This window comes from Pseudorca crassidens, chromosome 18 (assembly GCF_039906515.1).
Source record: "Pseudorca crassidens isolate mPseCra1 chromosome 18, mPseCra1.hap1, whole genome shotgun sequence".
Taxonomy (NCBI): Eukaryota; Metazoa; Chordata; class Mammalia; order Artiodactyla; family Delphinidae; genus Pseudorca; species Pseudorca crassidens.
This window is the reverse complement of record NC_090313.1, coordinates 27,190,251-27,211,229: the sequence shown is the minus strand read 5'-3', so window position 1 is coordinate 27,211,229 and position 20,979 is coordinate 27,190,251. Positions and strand designations below refer to the sequence as shown.

General features: G+C 35.4%; 1 protein-coding gene across 13 annotated transcripts in view; it reads right to left on the bottom strand.

The window, feature by feature from the left end:
- RBM26 (RNA binding motif protein 26) overlaps nt 1-20,979 on the bottom strand; it is an 84,919-nt gene that overhangs the window by 27,771 nt on the left and 36,169 nt on the right. For 6 of the 13 annotated variants that reach the window (XM_067713089.1, XM_067713090.1, XM_067713081.1 and 3 more), the window contains exons 9-16: nt 20,580-20,735; nt 16,398-16,509; nt 15,188-15,347; nt 12,551-12,715; nt 11,593-11,724; nt 10,279-10,350; nt 1,590-1,715; nt 1,164-1,238 (exon numbers count right to left, since the gene is read on the bottom strand). In XM_067713089.1, the coding sequence (XP_067569190.1) occupies nt 1,164-1,238; nt 1,590-1,715; nt 10,279-10,350; nt 11,593-11,724; nt 12,551-12,715; nt 15,188-15,347; nt 16,398-16,509; nt 20,580-20,735 (998 nt within the window). The remainder of the gene's footprint in view (nt 1-1,163; nt 1,239-1,589; nt 1,716-10,278; nt 10,351-11,592; nt 11,725-12,550; nt 12,716-15,187; nt 15,348-16,397; nt 16,510-20,579; nt 20,736-20,979) is intronic. The other 7 variants (XM_067713082.1, XM_067713084.1, XM_067713088.1 and 4 more) reach the window with 3 other exon arrangements.

The window sequence follows — 20,979 nt, the reverse complement described above, 5'->3', positions numbered from 1 at the left end:
TATTACTGATCCTAAGTATTCCCACTCCAAACATAGTCCGTAACCCAGAAAGAATCAGAGGAAAAGTTTTACGGTTTCCCTCCATATGAGATATTAGAAAAATGGCATATTTAGTTACCTACTTTCTTTGTCAGAGGGAACAGTAACTGGCTAGGCTAAGAACAATATGCCCAACATAGATAGGAAGTAAGAAGATAAACATGGTAATATGGAGAAGACATCACAAAGTATTATAGGTTCTCTGAGTCAAGATGGTTTCAGTTTTGGGTGTAAAGCATTGTGATGTCTCTTTATCAAGTACATACAAATTTAAATTAGAAAAGACATACATTTTAAACCAAAAGGTAAAAAGTTTGTGTATTTTCAATATTTTCAAGTGTCATAACTTTTATTACCAGACATAATCAAGAACTGACACTAATTAAATGCCATAACTAGAGCAACACTGTACAAAAGAAATACTGCAAGCCACATAATTTTTAATTTTCTAGCAGCCACCTTACAAAGATAAAAGAGATACATTAAAGTTAATTAAATACATATTCTATTTAACTCATTTTATCAAAAGTAACATTTCAAAAAAAAAAAAAAAAAAAGAAAAAAAAAAAAAAGTAACATTTCAACAAAAACTACTGGGATGTTTTACCATTTTTCTTCATACTATGTGCTTGAAATCTGGTATGTGTTTTACACTTACAGCACATCTCAATTTGGATTAGACACATTTCAAGTACCTGATAGTCAGATGTGGCTCTTAGCTGCTGTACCAGACAACATAGGACTAGAGGATCACAAGCCAATTAAAGAAAGGTACATATGTCAACAATGAGAAAAAGGTTCCATTTACTATCTATTGAACTACTGTGCAGCAACATACCTGGATAAATATTCCTTATTTTCATTTCAAGTTGATAGTCATAGCTCCATTTAAACTAATCCATTTCCCAGTCCACTGTGCAATGTATATTACACAATGTAATACACTTCATCACCAACATTTTATCAATTAATATATACATTACTATTGATAAATATTTCAGTTTTACCATTATCAATTACAGTAAATATGTTTCTCAGGACTATCTATAGAGTGTAAGATTAAATTCACTAAAAATTATGACACTTATAAATATATTTTGCCAAATCTAACTTTAATATTTTACCTTCTGTGTTTCAATGTGCTTTTCTAAAATTTCTTGTTTTCTTTTCCTTACATCCTGCTGAAGTTTCAGTGCCTCCTAGAGAAGGGATCAAAAATATTATTAGAATATTTACCATGTACCTTTCCAATAAATGAAATTACCCAAGAAGACAGAACTGGTTGTAATTGAAGAAGCTTGGCAACAAAAATGAAATGCAAAGTTTTCCTATGTAAAGCTTAAATAAGTACACAAGTTTCAAAAATCAATCAGGAGAGCCTTTCATTCCAAGATGAAAATTAATATTTACTAATATACTAGGGAAAATAAAAGTTCAGTGGCAGCCAACATATACCTTTCTTTTAGCTCTATTTTATGATAAGCACTGAAAAAACACATACATGCAGAAAAGCTTCCCGACCTGCAAATTCTGTACACTACTATACTTACCTGTTTTTTTTTCTGTGCTTCATTATTATCAACTGCAGAGGTGGAAACAAGTAAGGTTTTTTGTGCAGCCTTCAAAGCAGCTGGATTATACACCGTTTTTGTTAGGCCAGTAGATGTAGACAACACCTACCAATACAAATTCAATTTCTCAAAAAATGTATCAAGCATTCATGATTTCCTGAGTACTATTTCCTTCAAAACTCTAAAGCACTCCTGTCAAAATCTACCACACTGAACTAAAAGTATTATATATTTGTAATAACTAAGTCACATTAGTGATTTGAAAGAAAGGGTATGAGTGAGGGATAAACTATAAAGTAAAAAAATTTTTAATTAACACCATATACCTTTAGAAGAAAAGCAAAAAGCAAACATACAGAAACTTCAAATCAATAAAAAACACTGCCATTACTGTATCACTGAGAAAATATTAGTTGTTGAATACATTACTAGTATTCCTAGTGACTAAAGCAAAAACTGTACACAAGAACACAGCACAGGAGGAAATCAGACACTGTCCTGCAAACAATTTAAAATGATCATTTGTAATTTACATTTCTGAAATTAACCTTATTGCTTTCTATCTCCATTCCTTTGCTAGCACTGCTCCTACTTTAAGTGACCTTATTCCCTTAAACTCAGCTCAGGTTCAGCACAACCACTCCAGACCTCCACAAAGCTCTAATCATTTATTTCTTCTACCTAGGTCCTTTGATGAAATATTATTCCTATTAAAATATTTAGTAAAAATGACCTGATGACATATTAATTTATTTTATATCTCTCTCCCTATCTTCACTGTAAGAGCCCTGAAACAAAAATAACATGTCTTTCTCCTCTTTGTGCTTCTTCTAGTACCTAAATCTTACTACCAACTAATTATGAGACAATGGGTAAATTCAGGTACCTTCTTGGGCCTCAGTTTGCTCATTAAATAAGAAGTTCAACCTGATGGTGCCTAATGTCCTCACAAACCCAAAAATTCATTCCATGAGGGTAGGGATTTTTTTGCTTGGTTCACTGCTTTACCTTCAGGGCCTAGAACAGCACCGGGGCACACAGCAAATACTCAATAAACACTTTTGCACCAAGTTAAAATGAAATGATGGTAGATCAGAGTGGATAATATTTTCCACACAAAGGTCAATTTAAGAAAATTAAAGTGTATAGGCTGCCTTTTTTATCCTCCGAAAGCAGAAAGTTGTAGGTTCCAAAGAGTGGTTGGTTACTGGTTCTTGGAAAGGAGTTTAGAGATCCCTTCAAAGAGAGCTATGAATGCTATAAAATCTAAACATGAAACCATGTGTGTGAAGAGTGTAACTTCCCAGAGGAAAAAACATAGTTTCCAAAGTCTTAAAGGAGTTCATGACCTAAAAGAGGTTAGAAGAACTACATAAATAGAAGAGTATCAATGAGAAAAAGAGCCCTACTTTCTCGGTACTAAAATGTAAATAACTGGGTATATCAGAGAAGTAGCAATCTGGACAATACTTTCTAATCTTTTATCATGAAATTAGATTAGGGAACATCACAAAGCTTAGGCAACTCATCACTATTCTAAGTATCCAAGAATGTCTTAGCCTCTAAATGAAATAAAAACCTAGAATACTGTAATTACACTAGTTCCATATAGCACAGCTGACGTTTAAAAATAAAGGTTCTTTACAACAGTTGATGTGTATCAAACTTTGATAATTTTCTTCAATAATGAAAATACTTAAGATATCACTAACAAGTATGAAATGGTTGCATTCAGTAAAATATAAAGTAGACACAGATTTAGTTCATAGTCTAACTTGTCACATTCTCTGTAACTCTAGAGGAAAAGTTATTCCATGCTACCTTACCACACCATACAATGTCAAACTGTATGATTATATAGGGTGAGATAATAACTTTATAAAGGGAGAAACGTAAGATAATCTGCATAAGAAAGTGACTGAGTGTTTATAAACTGTTTTCGTCATGATGGTTCCATAACAAGTTGAACAGTTGTGACCAAAACAGGATTTCTATACTCAAATAAAGTTGGAAACAATATCATAACCCTATTTTCTAGTTTCAAAATGTATATTACCGTAAGAGCTTTGAGAAAGCCAGAAGTAAAGAAACCTATATAATTTGTTTAATTCAGCATTTCTCCAATTTCAGTGAGTAGGGAACACTCCCTTTCCAAGTACTGTTATTAACACCAGATATCACACTAAGGATTGCTGTTGCAAGGTGAATAAAAGTATATGATAGGGCTTCCCTGGTGGCGCAGTGGTTGAGAGTCCGCCTGCCGATGCAGGGGACACGGGTTCGTGCCCTGGTCCAGGAAGATCCCACGTGCTGCGGGGTGGCTAGGCCCGTGAGCCATGGCCGCTGGGCCTGCGCGTCCGGAGCCTGTGCTCCGCAATGGGAAGGGCCACGGCGGTGAGAGGCCCACATACCGCAAAAAAAAAAAAAAAAAAAAAAGTATATGATAACAGTAAGAAGACTCCTTTATTGCTACAAGCATCTTACTTCCTTGTTTTTTCCAGGAACTTCCTTCTGTAAAAACAGAACATCAGCTAATATATTTCACTGAGCTTAAGATATCACTGCCTAGGAGACACACTGTCATTTAATATAACCCTACTAAAGGAAAAGGCTGCCAATTATAATCATAAATACCAACAACTATAAGATGTAGCCCAATTTCAGAGGTGTAAAAATGTGAAAATAAAATGTCTTAGAAACAGTGAACTATATGATTACAAATATTGCTCACTATCTGAATCTATTAGGTTCCAGAGTTTAGACAGTAAGAGTTTGAATAACAAGAAATATCTGTATTTTTCGAAAGATGAGGATAGAGTTGTCACAGAAGAGAAGAATGTAATGAACCCAAAAGAAAAGATGCTGCTACGATTCTAAGAATATAATAAAAACATAGTGGTCTTTCTAAACAACCACACCTCTGTTTTCCAAAATGGTTTCTGCATGTGCTGTATTTTTACATATTGACCTTATTTCCAGTGACCTTACTGTATTCACTTATTAATTCCAATCGCCTGTGAATTCTTTTGGATTTTCTACATATACAATCATATATCATCTGTGAGTAAACACAGTTCTGTTTCTCCCTTTCCAATGTTTATGCCATTTATTTTATATTATTTCCTTATTGTAGTGGTTAGGCCCTATACTACTGGAAAAAAGTGACAAGAGTGGACATCGTTTGCTGTTCCTGATCTCAGGGGGAAAGAATTCAATATTTCACCATTGAATATGTTAACTGTAGGGGTTTGTTATTTTGCAAATATACTTTGTCAAAATTAAGGAAGTTTTTTTCTATTCCTAGTTTGCAGAATGCTTAATGTGACTAAATAATTTTACCACATTTCTTTTCTACTGAGATAATCACATGGGGTCCTTCTCCCTCCCTCCAACATCTACCACATACCTCCTCCCAACCCTTTATTTTGTTAATATGGTGAAATAAATGATTTTCAAATGTTAAATCAACCTTGCATTTCTGGAATAAACTCTACCTGGTCAGGATGTATTATCTTTCTCATATCACTGTACATTTGCTAACATTTTACTTAGGATTTTTGCGTTTATGTTCATGAGATATTGGCTTGTAATTTTCATTTCTTGTAGTACACTTGTCAGGTCGGGTATCAAAGCTCTCTTCAATTCGTAAGATGAGCTGAAAAGTATCACACGCTTTGTTGTTAAAATATGCATCACTAATACCTCTTACTTCCCAAGATAAAAGCCAATTCTCCAATAAAATAGAGGTTATAATCCATTAACACCTCCTTATCTTACTTCCTATATAAAATATTACAAGCCATGACTATTATTAGTACTTGTAAAAAAAAAAGAAAAATAGATGTTTCTCACGGATAAAAATGGAATAAAAGAAGTATTTTGTAAAAATTACCTACTGCAAAAGAAGGTTATTACAAATTAAGTCATCCAAGTATCATTTTTTAATAACCAGTGCCCAAGTTAAAATCAAATACAAAAGAAACATAGTTAGGATGCCCCAAAGCAACACTCCCAATAAGCTAGTTCTCACAGGTGTCTAAAGCAGAAGTGCCTTGCTTAAATGCAATAAAAAGACAGTATTCTGGCTTCCCTGGTGGCGCAGTGGTTGAGAGTCCGCCTGCCGATGCAGGGGACGCGGGTTCGTGCCCTGGTCCGGGAAGATTCCACATGCCGCGGAGTGGCTAGGCCCGTGAGCCGTGGCCACTGAGCCTGCGCGTCCGGAGCCTGTGCTCCGCAACGGGAGAGGCCACAACAGTGAGAAGCCCACGTACCACAAAAAAAAAGACAGTATTCTGAGGAGTTATGTGTAGGAAACTTATTAATATATAATTACCATATAGTCAACTTTTATATTAAGTAAATAATCAGCCTTTCAATAAATCTCAATGTTCACTTATGACATTCCCTTAAAGCAGCATACAGATGTGTTTTCTGTAGCAAAACTTAACTGGGAATTCCAGTGAGGACGACAGGAGTTTACTTTAAAATTAAGTTTATCAAATATTTTCAGGAATTAACGATTTTATTTCTTACAAGAATACCAAGTAGCTTAAAAGAGACAAAGGGATTGAAGATCTTGCAGAGAAATATCTTAACATCAAAGAAAAACATGTTTAAGTCAGTAATCAATTTTTGCTACAACAGCTCGGTTCCCAGAAAATTCAGCATAGCAAATAATTTTATATAAATCATATTTCTCTGTAAGAAAAATAATCCTGGTAATAATACTGACTGAGTAATCCACAGAATAATCCTGACAGAGGCCAATCCATTTTTTAAAATTAAAATTAGTCAATAACAGTTATGAAAAGAAATGATCATACATTTCCTTAATCTTTATAATAACATAGCAAAATTACACAACAAATACAAATTTTAAAAATCAAAGGGTTACTTAAATGACTGTATTTTATCGTTAAGGAAACAGAGAAAGTAAGACTTATCCAGGATCATCCAGAATGTCAGCTGCTAAAACCTAACAGCCAAATTCTCTATATGACATGCAATGTTCCTTCAATTATGCCACACAATTTCCCTTTTAAAAGTTCCATGGTACAGATGTCAGCTTATCATCATGCAAGGGGACCAGGATATATTTTTAGATTACCAAAAAAAAACCCTGCTAAGGAACAATAAAATCCTGTACCATAAGTATGATATACCTAAAACTGATATAAGAACATTAAATATTCAACTGATTAGTCAGTTTACCTTCTTAGAATTTAGAAGAGCTTTACGGGGATAATTTGGACAGTCTAAACCTTTTTTAAAAAACTAACCAGGATGGACTTCCCTGGTGGTGCAGTGGTTAAGAATCTGCCTGCCAATGCAGGGGACACGGGTTCAATCCCTGGTCTGGGAAGATCCCACATGCTGCAGAGCAACTAAGCCCGTGCGCCGCAATACTCTGAGCCTGTGCTCTAGAGCCTGCAAGTCACAACTATTGAGCTTGCATGCCACAACTACTGAAGCCTGTGCGCCTAAAGCCCATGCTCCACAACAAGAGAAGCCACCGCAATGAGAAGCCCGTGCACCACAATGAGAGTAGCCCCCGCTGGCCACAACTAGAGAAAGCCCGCGTGCAGCAAGAAAGACCCAATGCAGCCAAAAATAAATAAATAAATAAATTTATTTTTTTAAAAAACAAAACTAACCAGGATGGTATATGCAGGTGCCACCTTTATTCTTCATAAATCTCTGTAGAGTAAGCTGAGGCACTCAAACATCATTTTACTGATCACTCTACTCAAACAATACCTATTTAATAGCTATTACAGTATCTTAATATTTAGCAGTAAAAATTAGGTTTTAAGTTTCCTCTTTCTTAGCCCTCTCACATGCAATCTTAGAATAACAAAGAATCACTAGAGAGTTTAGTGGGTGCTATTTACAGGAAGGGGATAAAATTTTACATTTGTGTACTTGTTTGCTTTAACAATGACAAAAGGGCTTCCCCGGTGGCACAGTGGTTGAGAATCCCCCTGCCGATGCAGGGGACACGGGTTCGCGCCCCAGTCCAGGAAGATCCCACATGCCACGGAGCGGCTGCGCCCGTAAGCCATGGCCGCTGAGCCTGCGCGTCCGGAGCCTGTGCTCCGCAACGGGAGAGGCCACAACAGTGAGAGGCCCGCGTACCGCAAAAACAATGACAAAAGGTATTGTTTGGATGCAAGGTTTGAGTTTTTCCCAGCCTTCAATTTAAAAAAAAATTGAAATAACATTTGATGATGGGGAACATTCTCCTACTCTTCCTAAGACTTCTCTGAATCACTGAGCTCTAAGGATTATGCAGTAAAAACCCCTATGGACTAGGGGAACAGAAATAACCAAGAATAAGCGAAAACAAAATGCTATTCTGTAAACACGTTCACTGAAGATGACAGGAAGTTACATACTTGTAAATAATTGCTTTCCTTAGAAGATTCTTTACAATATTTACTGAGTAGGTTTTTTTTCATAAATAGCCCACTACCATTAGTGATTTTTCACAAATATACTTAATGCTAACTATATTAGCAAATTTATACTATCAATTCCAAATTTGGACACCTTTCATCTAAAGCTATATAAAACACGTTAAAAAACAATAATGAGAACAAGTAGCAAAACACGCTAGAAAAGTTTTGTAAAAGCTATAATTAGTACACTTCAATTTCAGAATCCAAATCTTGACATAAACAGATCCTACACATAATCAGGGTTGTAGACCTCACCAGAATTGCTCAGCACTATACTAAGTAACAGCCCTTATATTGTTATTTTATTCCTTAGTTACTTATTATCAAGGAGGATAAAAATAATCAAAGTAAATATTTAGATGCTGCTAAATTTAGTGGCATAGACTAAGCCACACAAATTCGGGAGGGGGGCATATATGGAAAACTCTGGAGGTTTCATAGTAGAGGTTAGAGAGATTTTCAATCTTTAAAAGAATGACTAGAAATCTGTTAGGCAGAAGGAAATTACTCCAGAAAAACCACCATCAAAAAAAAAAAAAAAAAAGAGGCAGGAAATAGCAAGAGACAATGAACAGAAAAGGGCTCATTAGGGTAGAAAGGAACAACTAAAGCAGAGGTAACAGAACCACAATAATTGAGGTATGATGAGTTATGAATCAAGCAAATTCAGCTGAGGAAATGAAAGTTTCTGTACGAAGTTAACATTAAAATAAGTCTGGGGCTTCCCTGGTGGCGCAGTGGTTGAGAGTCCGCCTGCTGATGCAGGGGACGTGGGTTCTGTGCCCCGGTGTGGGAAGATCCCACATGCCGCGGAGCGGCTGGGCCTGTGAGCCATGGCCGCGAAGCCTGCGTGTCCAGAGCCTGTGCTCCGCAGCGGTAGAGGCCACGACAGTGAGGGGCCCACGTACCACAAAAAAAAAAAAAGTCTGAGAGTAGAATGGTGGCAGTGTAAACTAGAGGAGGGGGATGCCAGTCCAGAGGCCAGGGAACTGAAGGAGACAAATGGACTACAAACACAAGTGAATGACTCTAAGGCTTCTAGACTGCACAAGGAAAATGGTGGCATCACTTCCAGAGGTGGGTGGCTAGGAGGAGAAATTACTTTATAGGGGAAATAATGAATCATTTTAGGCATTTTATGCCTAAAGTAATGCTGAGGTACCCAAGAAGAAAATGTGATATACAAAATGAGATTCATACTCAAATTTCTAGAATTGCCAAAGTTTAACACAGTAAATAGGAAAATAATATACTGAAGAACCAGTGAAGAGAGCAGGTCAGCTATTTCATGGGATGCTCTAATTAACTATAATGTCAATTTCCCACGTAATCTTCATAATGGAAGGAGCCATGGACTAGAAAGAAATCAAAGACCCAGATTCCAGTCCTAGCTCAGTAACTCATAGTGTATAGGTCAATCATAAAACTATTTGGGGGTTACCTTCCTTAAGGTGAGGATAAAGAAATGAGAAAGATCATCTAATTCTAATGTTCTGTGATTCGACATACCTCAAAAAAGACTAAAGATCAGGGCCATTCACTCATACCTAAACAGAAAAAAATAACACATCTACACAGAACTATAAGACAGGTCCAAAAATGTTCTCAATTTAATCAGCATTTGCTCCCCTCATTTAAAGAAAGAAATAACTAACTATATTGTCAGGCTATACACAATAGCTGTTTGTAATAAATAAAAAACTTATTTATATCATTCTAATTTACAAAATACTCTTTAAATAATTGATTTTATTTAATCATGATAAAACCCCATAAGACAAATATTACCATCACCATTTTACTGATGAGGAAAAGGGTTCAGAAAGGTTAAGAGCACTGCCCAAAGTCATGCAGTTAGTAAGTGAAGAGCCAGAGCTCAAACTCAGGTAAAATTCCTAATTCATGGCCCTCTCTATAAGGTTGTCAGAGTTTTCAAATTAAAATGTATGATATCTCTAAAGAAAAAATAGTAAATAAAAACAAAAAGAATGGAGCATAAGGAAATACAGTGAGCAGCAAGTATTAAAATGCTGATGCAAAAAGAGGTAGGCAAATATTTTTCTTTTTCAGCAAATGGAAAGCAAAAAGGTAGGAATAAAAGATACAATTAAGAAGCAAGAGTTTGGAACTATGAAAAAAATTAAAAAATTAAGATGCCACCTGAAAACATTTATGAAGCCAAGACACACACATCATGCTATTCTTCTTACCTTTTCAGTTGCTGAAACAGATGGCTTTGATACAAAACCCAACCTGTCCTTCACAGATAACTTAGTTACATTCTAAAAAAATTAAAATGGACATATTCAGTGTTTCCCCAAACATATATAAGTCTGTAGGAATTTTGAACATTCTGATTTTACTAACATATACTGACTCTGTAAGTATACTGATGTTAATAACAAAACCTTGGGCCTTCTGCAAAGACAGAGACAGAAAGAAAATGTTTGGAAAAACGAACAGTATACAGTATTACTCAATCATGGAAAATTATGATGTAAAATAAGAGATTTGAACCAGGTGGTTGCTAAAGTCCCCTCCAGTGATACAGAACCATACATTCTTAGAATCCTATGTTGACAAGTAGAAAGTTTGTACATTCTAAATATTAGATCTGAGTAGTTAAAATACATGCCTGCTTTGTGAGCTTAAAACAAATGCCATTCTTTCCTAAATTACGTTTGTTTTATAGCCAAATACACTGTATTTGGTGATGATTTGGGATAGCAGGATTGGAGGAGTTTTTTTTTAGTACCTAATAATTTACTAATTTACATTCTGCATGTTTTTGTAAAATCTCAATATCTTACTCTTCAGGAATTATCTACAAAGACTTATTTTAACAAGGTGGCATCCATTAGCTAAGTAGGATACGACATCCTAACTATTTCACACAGCAAATATTGAAACATAAGAGACTGAGGGTGCAGAAACAAGAAAGTGCCACTCAAGTGTGGAAGGGAGGGAAGGGAATGGCATATGGAGAAGACAATTTGAGAGTCAGGAATAAGCGATGCAAAGTTCTGAGAGAGCTGCATAAGTAACTTCAAGGTTTAAGCCTTCCCTTTCCAAAAGCTTTCAGTGTAGTCTACTGCATAATTATCTCTGGAACAACATTCTAGTTAAGTAAAAGATGATGGGAAAAATAAGATTTAATGTACTAAAACTTTACATTTTAGACAGTTTTGCTGGAAAATGTCTCCTCTACAAAGTGAAAAAGTATTTATTCTCATAAATAAGTATTAGCTATACGAAAGAATTTAAGATTCAAATACTATAGGAAAAGTAGACTGTGAAAACGTTATGGTAATGGTAAAAAAAAATTTTACAAGTGGTGTTCAAATACGAATAGACAATCATATTTCTGCATAAAACTTATATATAATACATATATATATATATATATATATATATATATATATATATATATACAGACACACAATTAATTATAATTCAAATCACCAAGGGAAACTAATTGACTGAGAACCTATTACAGGACAGGCACAGTAAGACTTTTCATTTACCTGAGGAAGTTCTGAACTGGCACTCTGGGCTTCTGCTGGTTCAACAGTACTTGAAGGTACCGGACCCAACCGCTCTTTGACTGACTGCTTCACAACAGGCAAAATGGGCTGCTGGACTAAAGGCTGCATTACCTCAGAACAAGAAAAACATGTTAAACAAGTTGATTAGTTCATGAGCATGGAAGGTAACCTTTGTTATTTTGTTACTAAGTTGCCCATGCAGAGAAAGTTTTAAAAGTGCAGCTTATAATCAAAACCTAACCACCTCCCAAATTCCTTCATGCATGTATACAGATGCATAAAATATTTACAAAGTAGAGGAAAAAAATCAAAATCTGACCTTCACTATCTTGTCTCTTTTTTTAGTTAACAGAAGAAAGATAAACAGAAAAACAAACTGCTGTAGTACACATCTGCAAACAATTAAACTTTACATATTCATTGGCTCACTGATTGAAAGAGAGAAAAAGAGAGCGAAGGAAGGATTTCCAATATGAACCCACAGTCTGAGTTTCTAGAATACACACAGCTACCATGTACTGGAGTATCTCCCATGTAACAGGGACTGTTCTATAGGCTTTACACATATCATCTTATAATTATCTAAACTAGGGATTAATGTCATAATAAAATGAGAGAACAGGTTAGAGAAGTTGCTTTTAAAAAACACTGTGCCAAGGGCTTCCCTGGTGGCGCGGTGGTTGAGAGTCCGCCTGCCGATGCAGGGGACACGGGTTCATGCCCCGGTCCGGGAGGATACCACATGCCGCAGAGCGGCTGGGCCCGTGAGCCATGGCCGCTGAGCCTGCGCGTCTGGAGCCTATGCTCCGCAGCGGGAGAGGCCACAACAGTGAGAGGCCTGCGTACCGCAAAAAATCAAAAACAAAAAACAAAAAAAAACACTGTGCCAAGAGCGTTCCAAGAAAAGCATTTAATTTCACACAAATTTCTCTCTTACTTTTGGAGAAGTAGTTTGTAACTGCTGGGTGCTTCCTTCTCTGTGCCAATAAACCTTAATAAAGCGATTATTTAGCACTGCTTCTGTACTTGATATTGCTTTCTTTGCTTCTTCATATGTTGCAAATTGGATAAGGGCACCTTCAGGATCACCATTATAGGCAACCTAAAATTTAAAATATTAAGCACAGTGAATTTGTGAATGAATCTATTGCTTTATACAGTAAAATTCCCCAAGAAATGAAATATTGGTCCTCCAAGTAAGAGTCTACCTTTACACTTCCTTATATCTAGATTATTACCGTAGCCTACTTTCACTCCAGAAGAAATGGTAACTGAGGACCGTTCAGAGCGGAATCAGAGCCTCCTCTATATAACACTTAGTAGAGAATGCTCACTGCACAAATGTTAAATACAAGCATTAGAATGTTTCACTTTTTACCCCCAATATTAAGGCTATGAGAAATAATCCTTATGTCACTGAGTGACATGACTTAGATCCCCAGAGTCAGAAAAAGTCAGTAAACTACTTTGAAAGGAGTGATCTCTAATTGAAAATCACAGAAAAATCCATCTGTAAAATTTTCCAAATTGGTAACCCTCACAAAAATATTTCCAAGAGCATAAGAAAATTTAAGGTGGGCAGGGGGAGTAAGATCTACAAAACAATAGCAACAATCACATTTTACACATAAGGAAACTAAGATTCAAAGAGTGCGTGATTCTGTAGATCCATACAATGAGTAAGTAGTAGATCCAGGGCTTTTTAGTGTTCAATTTCCTGTTCTTTCAATAATACCAGTACTTTCCGAAGTATGTTATATAAACTACTGGTGATGCAAAGCAATACAAAATAAGGATTAAGCACACAGACCCTGAATCAAGCAACCTCGCTCCAGATAACAATACCCACTCAGTAGTTGTTAAGAATTAAATAGTAATTCATGTAAAACAGAGGGGGGGGGCAGTTATATTAGGATAAAGCTGAAGGGTTTTTTTAAACTAACTTTCAAATATATGTATTTTATAAATAATAATGCAGGTAGTATACAGATACAGCAGTAGGACCTGTACAGAGATAAGATACCAATCTCACCAGTAACTGAGGAAATACAAGTTGAAACAATGGTGAGATACCATGTTTTAACCCTCAGCTTTAAACTTCTTTAAATTTAATATTACTAATGTAGTTAACTGTGTAAGGAAAAGAACTTTTTAAAGTCTAGATCTAAACGTGCTAGATAAATCGAATTGCCATAAAAAGATATTTAGAGATATTCAAGATGCAGTAAATAACTACAGGGTAATATGTATACTAGAGACCCACATACTTTTAAATATGTACATATTTTTAAGTTTGCATACTGATTTATAGGTAGATACATACTCACAGAAATACAAAACAAAAAATCCAAAATAACACATGGTAAATTGTTACCAATAAAGTAATAATATTATGGGTATATATGAGAAGAAGAATGGAAGAGACAGAGAGCTGAACACATTTTCTTTAAATTCTATGTAAATCTCTACTGCCCCACCCTTTTTTGTTGAACTTTCTTTTCATTTTAGGGATTGACTGACTGACTGATTTGGCTGCGTTGGGTTTTCGTTGCTGCCTGAGGGCTTTCTCTAGCTGCGGCGAGCGAGGGCTACTTTTCGTTGCAGTGCGCAGGCTTCTCATTGCGGTGGCTTCTCTTGTTGCGGAGCACGTGCTCTAGGCACGTGGGCTCAGTAGTTGTGGCTCGTGGGCTCTAGAGCGCAGGCTCAGTAGTTGTGGCACACGGGTTGCTCCGCGGCATGTGGGATCTTCCTGGACCAGGGATCAAACCCGTGTCCTATGCATTGGCAGGTGGATTCTTAACCACTGCACCACCAGAGAAGTCCCTCATCTATTACTTTTATAATATTATTTTTTAAATGGAAAGAAAACAAATTTTTCCAAATATCAACTTAAGCTGTACTCTCTAACATTTATTCTTATCCAATTATGGGAAATAATTTAGTTCAAAAGAATGCTGCACAAACTGGAGAAGAAGCCCAACATTATTTGAACTTTCAACATATTACATAATGTAAACTCAATACTAAATAACCTCACAAGTAACATATAGCTAAGCCAAGGTCTAATTTTAAGGGAAATCAAATACAAATTACACTGATATTTATCTTAAAAGATGTTCAAAAGTGGAAGAGTAAAAAGTAAATGTTTAAACTGATTATGGATTACCTGGTATCTGGGCCCCCAAAGTATCTATTAAATGTGTCCCACCATAGCGGCAGCAAAAATAAATCTGACTGAAGCATTCTGCTAATGTGAAACTAAGGAAATGAAAACTACTTTAAGATTAGATTTTACCACTGTGGTTATTTAACTTTGCTGTAATTTTATGATAATCTCTATTAGGTAAAAAGTGTATAATAAGATCAATCAAGTCTCCTGCCTTTTGAAAGTAAATAGTTATTCAAAATCACATTTTCCTAAAATAAAAAGTTTCACTTCATATCCAATTTTCTAAACTTAGAATATTACCAAAGTTTCCATAATATTTTCTTATAAAACTATTTTTCTTACTATATTAAGATTCCCTCTCTAGATAATTAAGCAGAGACAACAGAATCACTTCAAAGCTCTTACCTGTAAGTTAACCAAGGTTCCAAATCGACTAAAATGCTCATTAAGTTTGCTGATATTATTTAATTCTGGAGGAACTTTTCTAAGTTCAAGTTTGGTATTTTCATTTCCAAACTGAACCTTTTTCTGGAAGCCTGGGCTGTTTGTTCTATTAAAATTTGGCCTGTAACAAAAATCAAGTTAATTAATACATTCATTTATAAATCCTGATCCCTATCAAGTACAAAGGAATAAAGTTTTGCAACTTAAGTTCAATTTTTTTTTCAAAATTGAAATTGCTAGTTGATAAAGGGAATTTTTTTTCCCTCAAAAAATGAAGTTTCCAAATGAGTAGTGTTCATTATCTTTCATGGAAGCCAAATGAGAAGGTTTCTTCCTCATCATTTGTTCCTTTTCACTTCTATTCCACTCCTACTTAAAATTCTTAGCAGAAAAGTTCTTAGCACCCTCTTTCAGTCAATTTGCCTATATAACCTTTGCCATTTCTGCAAAGGCTAACTTATTGAGATATTTCCTACTTCAAAACATTGATTAAAAGCAAGAAATGACTGTCTCGACCTCCTTCCAATTAAAAAAAAAAGTCAGAATTGTAGACCATACGTTTGACACTTGAAGAAAGGGGGTCAAAACTGTGGCCCAGGGAGGTTACATTGCTTGCCCTAAATCACAGAATTAAAGGCAGAAACAGAACTAGAAATTATCCATTATTAAACATATGTTAAAGCTCTAAAAGTGTGATCCCAGTCTTTCCTCAAACATGCAAATGAATCATCAAACACACAGCCTCCCCTACCCCCACAAAGGCTGCTTTCTAACTCCTAACAGGAATTGCCCACATGTAAAGTCTCCTCTCATACCTAACCCTTCCTTCCTTCCCTAAGAGGAGGCTCACGACTATCCTTTAAACAGCTAGTATTCAACAACATTGCTAAATTAAGGTGTGGGTTGTTGTTGTTTTTGTGAAGGTAGGGGGAGGTACAAATAGGAAAAATAATGTGCTCAACCACCACACCATTTCTATAAGAAAGTACCTTCCAAGTACCAGACTACTAACTTACATATTTTTAGAAAACAAATACTATACACTTTAGTTGGGGACTGCCTACAGAATAAATTTTATTTTGAAAGAGACCACTATACTGTCACAATAATACTGCAACGATCCTAAAGATCACTGCATAATAAAATTCCTCAATTTCCCCTGCCAGCTTACTTATCAAACCAAGTCTTCTTTGTAGGAACTCCAGGCTCCCCAGAACCAATGGTTCTTTTCCTTGACTCTGAATCCACTACTATCCTCATACTGCTTTTATTAGGAGGCTTTTCTGTTTGAAACAAAAGAAAAGAAAGCATAGATTAATATTTTCTGTTAATCGTAGCCACCTCCTTAAATCTGCATTAAAAACAAAGTTCTGGATTTTTGTCCAAATATACATTTTAGAAGAAATAGAAATATAAGTACATCTAAATACAGTCATCTAAGGGATTTTAACTTATTTTGAATTCCTTTCACGCTTAACTGAACAATAATCAGTAATTCTCATATGTCAAATTAATAATAAATAAATCATCTTGGGGCTGAGTTTATAGTTTTGAAATTAAATGCACAATCTACAAGATTTAAAATTTAACACTAGTCTAGTAATCCTAAGACTCAATAATTTGGAGTTGTGACTGAAATGAGTTGCTTATTTAAACATCAGCATATTAACAAAATAAAATCATGTTAAATTAAAAAAGGTAAATATTCAACATTGAAATGCAGTGCAAAAGAGCTGTAAATATGTGCTACTTTCAACATTTTACATACACTTAGATGGAGTTTGACAAACACAAAACTACATTTAACCTGTTATTCCCAAATGACGCCAAAGTTTAAAACATGCTAACATTAGTCCACACGGAAAAAATATATTTTAAAACTCCTTTCTTAAAAGATGGATAAATTGGTTATATAACTCCTATTCTGAGTATTTCTAAACATATAACTAACCAAAAGAACTTAGGATCTGTTTCAGCACAATCTCTCTTATGGCTACCACTATAGTCTCCATGCAGGAGATCCTCCTACCAAATCTGTTCTTCCTCTCAATGAATGATATTATCATCTGCCTAATTATCCAAAACAGAAACCTGGTGTCTTTCATTTCACCTTCTCCATTACCCCCATTCTAAGTCCCCAAATTCAATAAATTAAAGGTGTTGTCAACTCTTTCCACTAAACTTAAATCTCTTACTTCCCACTGTTACTACCCTAGTCTAGCTACTTATCATCTCTTTTCTAGAATTTTTCAAACGCCTTTAATTGGCCTCCTACCTCCCCGTTCCCATATCCCTTACTCCCTCTGTTCCTAATCAAAAAGATCTTCCAGTTTCACAAAAGTAGCACAGGATATATGTGCTTTATTGACCCCCTTTTTCCGGCTAACTCTGACTTATCCCACATCTCTACAGCAGATCAGGTGGAAACATCCAGTATCTGGCATTGCTGGCATTCACAGTGCAAGTTGTAGTTTCTTTGCCGAGTGGTATCTTCACAGGACCAGTTCTGCAACAGAATTTCTGGCCTATTCCTGCCTCCCAAACATGTTCACTAGCCCTTTTAAAGAGTCTTTGAGCTATCCAATATCCTTTTGTACTTTAATATATTTTTTATCTGAAGGTTCACCAAGAAAGGCAGTGATGTGTTTGCTCCAACTCATCTGTATTCTCTCACTCATATTCTCTTTCACTGTTATTTATTTAAAAGGAGTGCTAAACACACAGAAGCAAGTTCCTCTTGATATACAATTAGTAAATGTGTCTATTAGTTTTATTTACTGTGTTTTCCCCTGATATCTTTTTTTTTTTTTTTTTTTTTTTATTAATTAATTTATTTATTTTTGTCTGTGTTGGGTCTTCGTTTTTTTTTTTTTTTTTCTGTGCGAGGGCTTTCTGTAGTTGCGGCAAGCGGGAGCCACTCTTCATCGCGGTGCGCAGGCCTCTCACTATCGCGGCCTCTCGTTGCGGAGCACAGGCTCCAGACGCGCAGGCTCAGTAGTTGTGGCTCACGGGCCCAGTTGCTCCGCGGCATGTGGGATCCTCCCAGACCAGGGCTCGAACCCGTGTCCCCTGCATTGGCAGGCAGACTCTCAACCACTGCGCCACCAGGGAAGCCCCCCCTGATATCTTTTTAATAAATTGTTTTTCTGCTTAACGTTTTCAGCACTGGTTTTGTTGATGGCAAATGAAAAACCACTTAGCCCTTCTTCCTACCTATCTATATCCAGTCAAGGGAGTGTCTATCAAGTTCTCCACTGCCTTAGAAATCTAGAAAGTACAATTATCACTTTTTTGATTCCAAGGCATCAAAAGGCCTCAAGTTTTTTCATTTGTTTAATAACAGTAATTTCCTATAAAGTTGAAAGTATGAAGCATAAAAATATAGTTATCACATAATAGTCTGTGACAAATGTAAATGAGGCCATCTATAGGCTATTAGAAATGTATAATAATTATATAATGAACAATATTATAAACTTTTAATTATGTATATGTCCCAATCCAGGCCAGTAAATTTCAAACCAAATGGGCAATAGATGAGAACATTTTGAGGGGAGGAGGACTGAAAAAAGATAAGGCAACCAGAAGTATAGGTAATCCTCAATTTAAATGGTTTGCTAAATCAGTTGTCTGGTACATAAAAACAATGTTATTAATGGAAAATATATTCCTAAACCAGCTTACAGAAATAGTACATGATGTACCTAAAGAAATTTAAAAAGTAATAAAATAATCATTATGTATAATGATTCTATAAGAAAAGGCATTCAAATTTCTAAGTAGGCATACCAGACATTTATATCTCAATAGAGCCATTTCCTATAACTTGTAACTACATGCATGTGGAGCTGAAATTACCACAATTCCAACTTCTATATGGTAAGATTTATGTGCAAGGGGTTTGATCCTTCTGTCTTCTCTCAATCACCAGCAAAAAACTGTCCTAGATTTGGGATGGATCTAATAAATGTTGATCTATAGTGGCATACATTTATGCCACTCCAAAGCAGCAAGGTAAGAATGAGATGATTTGATGGTTCCAGCAAGAGCAAGGAATACTGGTATAATGAAAAGAAAATGAGTGCTAAGTAGTGACCCAAAGAAGGAAGGGTTTTTCTCTGAACTAGTCAGGTAGGAGACACTCAAGGGATGAGTAAATACCATGAACAGCCATAATCTTAAGTGGCTACTTTTCAATTACAAACAATCTTATTTCCCTTACATAAAAATTGTTAAGAAACCTTTTTTCTATTGCTGTTATTAATGAAAGTCATTAGAATGCCTCAAAGAGACTTTAAAAGGTGTGGGGGGAAAGGGACATCCACATGAAATGTTGTCCTGTGATCTCACAGGATAGAAATTAAAATGTTCCTCAGTCCTCCACCACAGAAAGTTCTCTGAACACTCAAAGTAGATGCTCAGAATCTGACAGTTTCTAATGAACAAACAAAAAAAGTGCAAAGTGTAAGTAAACACAAGTTTACTAAACCACATTAGGTACAGACTGTTACTTATTTAAACAAGTTGGACTTTTATTCACAACTGACAATGCATGACTTTTTTTTTTTTACTAGAAATAAAAGATGGCAAGGAAAGATTGGAAAGAAAATGGGATTTAAAAGTTAGTTGAAGTAGTTAGGAAAAAAGATATATTTTTATTGGCCTGTATAATATTTTCTATAATGTCTGACAACATTGCTCCATCTTTCAAATTAATGTGAACTCTCCCTCCTCTGAACCTTTGTATCAGTTTGCACCTCTGTATAGCACTTTTCCTGCCCTGGCTTGTGGACCAGTCTAAATTCTATATTCTTCTCCCATTTAGAAATTATACCAAAAAGTCTGTCTCCTCTAAGAAAATTTTAAAAGCTAACAAGTCACTTTCTAAAATATAATTCTTTTTGCTTAAAGTATTATAAGCAAACCAGTATCAAATTCTAACATGTCAAAAGCAAACAAAAATAAAATATGTATCAAGCATTAAATTTGTACAGCTAATTTCATGATCTAAACTACAAAAGAATTTATCTTTAGGAATTAAAGCATTATTCTTAAAGAGTTTAAATGAACCAATTAAGACTGCAAATGATAGCATATACCCCCAAAAAGCTAGAAAATAAGGACTTTGGGGAAATTCCTTTCCCCTTGGATGACAGAATAAAATGTCACCAACACCACAAATAGGGTACCACACATTACCTTCTCTCTCATGTGAGACCAAAGGATCCAAGGAACAAACATAAGCATCATCCCTTACTCAACTCCAATAAACACAGGACCGACTGTTCTTTTCAAATGCTTTGCCACTCTTGATATTATGAAAATGATAAGAAGAAAAGATTCATCATAGTACCTCTGGGTGGCAAATCCATATCCCCTGATGTTAGTCCTATCAAGTTAGGCCTTTGTGCATGCACTCTGTGTCGATACATTGGTCTGGAAGTGTTTGTTATGCTTGGGGCTTCAGGATTGTAGCCATCTGTGTCATATGTATCTGGTAATACAAAAACTGCAATTAAAAAACAATTATAAAACTCCTCTTGGTAATTTTTTTATACTGATAATAGAAAAAGTCAACTACGTAACATATTACTAATTCATAACTAACATGCATATGTATTTTTAAAAATAGTCTTATAAAAATTAAATGTTATTAAAAACTTAGTTTTTTAAAAAGTGTAACTGAGAACTTATATTTAATGTGCATTCACCATGTCTACATTTTATTCCATATAATTTTAGTAAGAAAAACA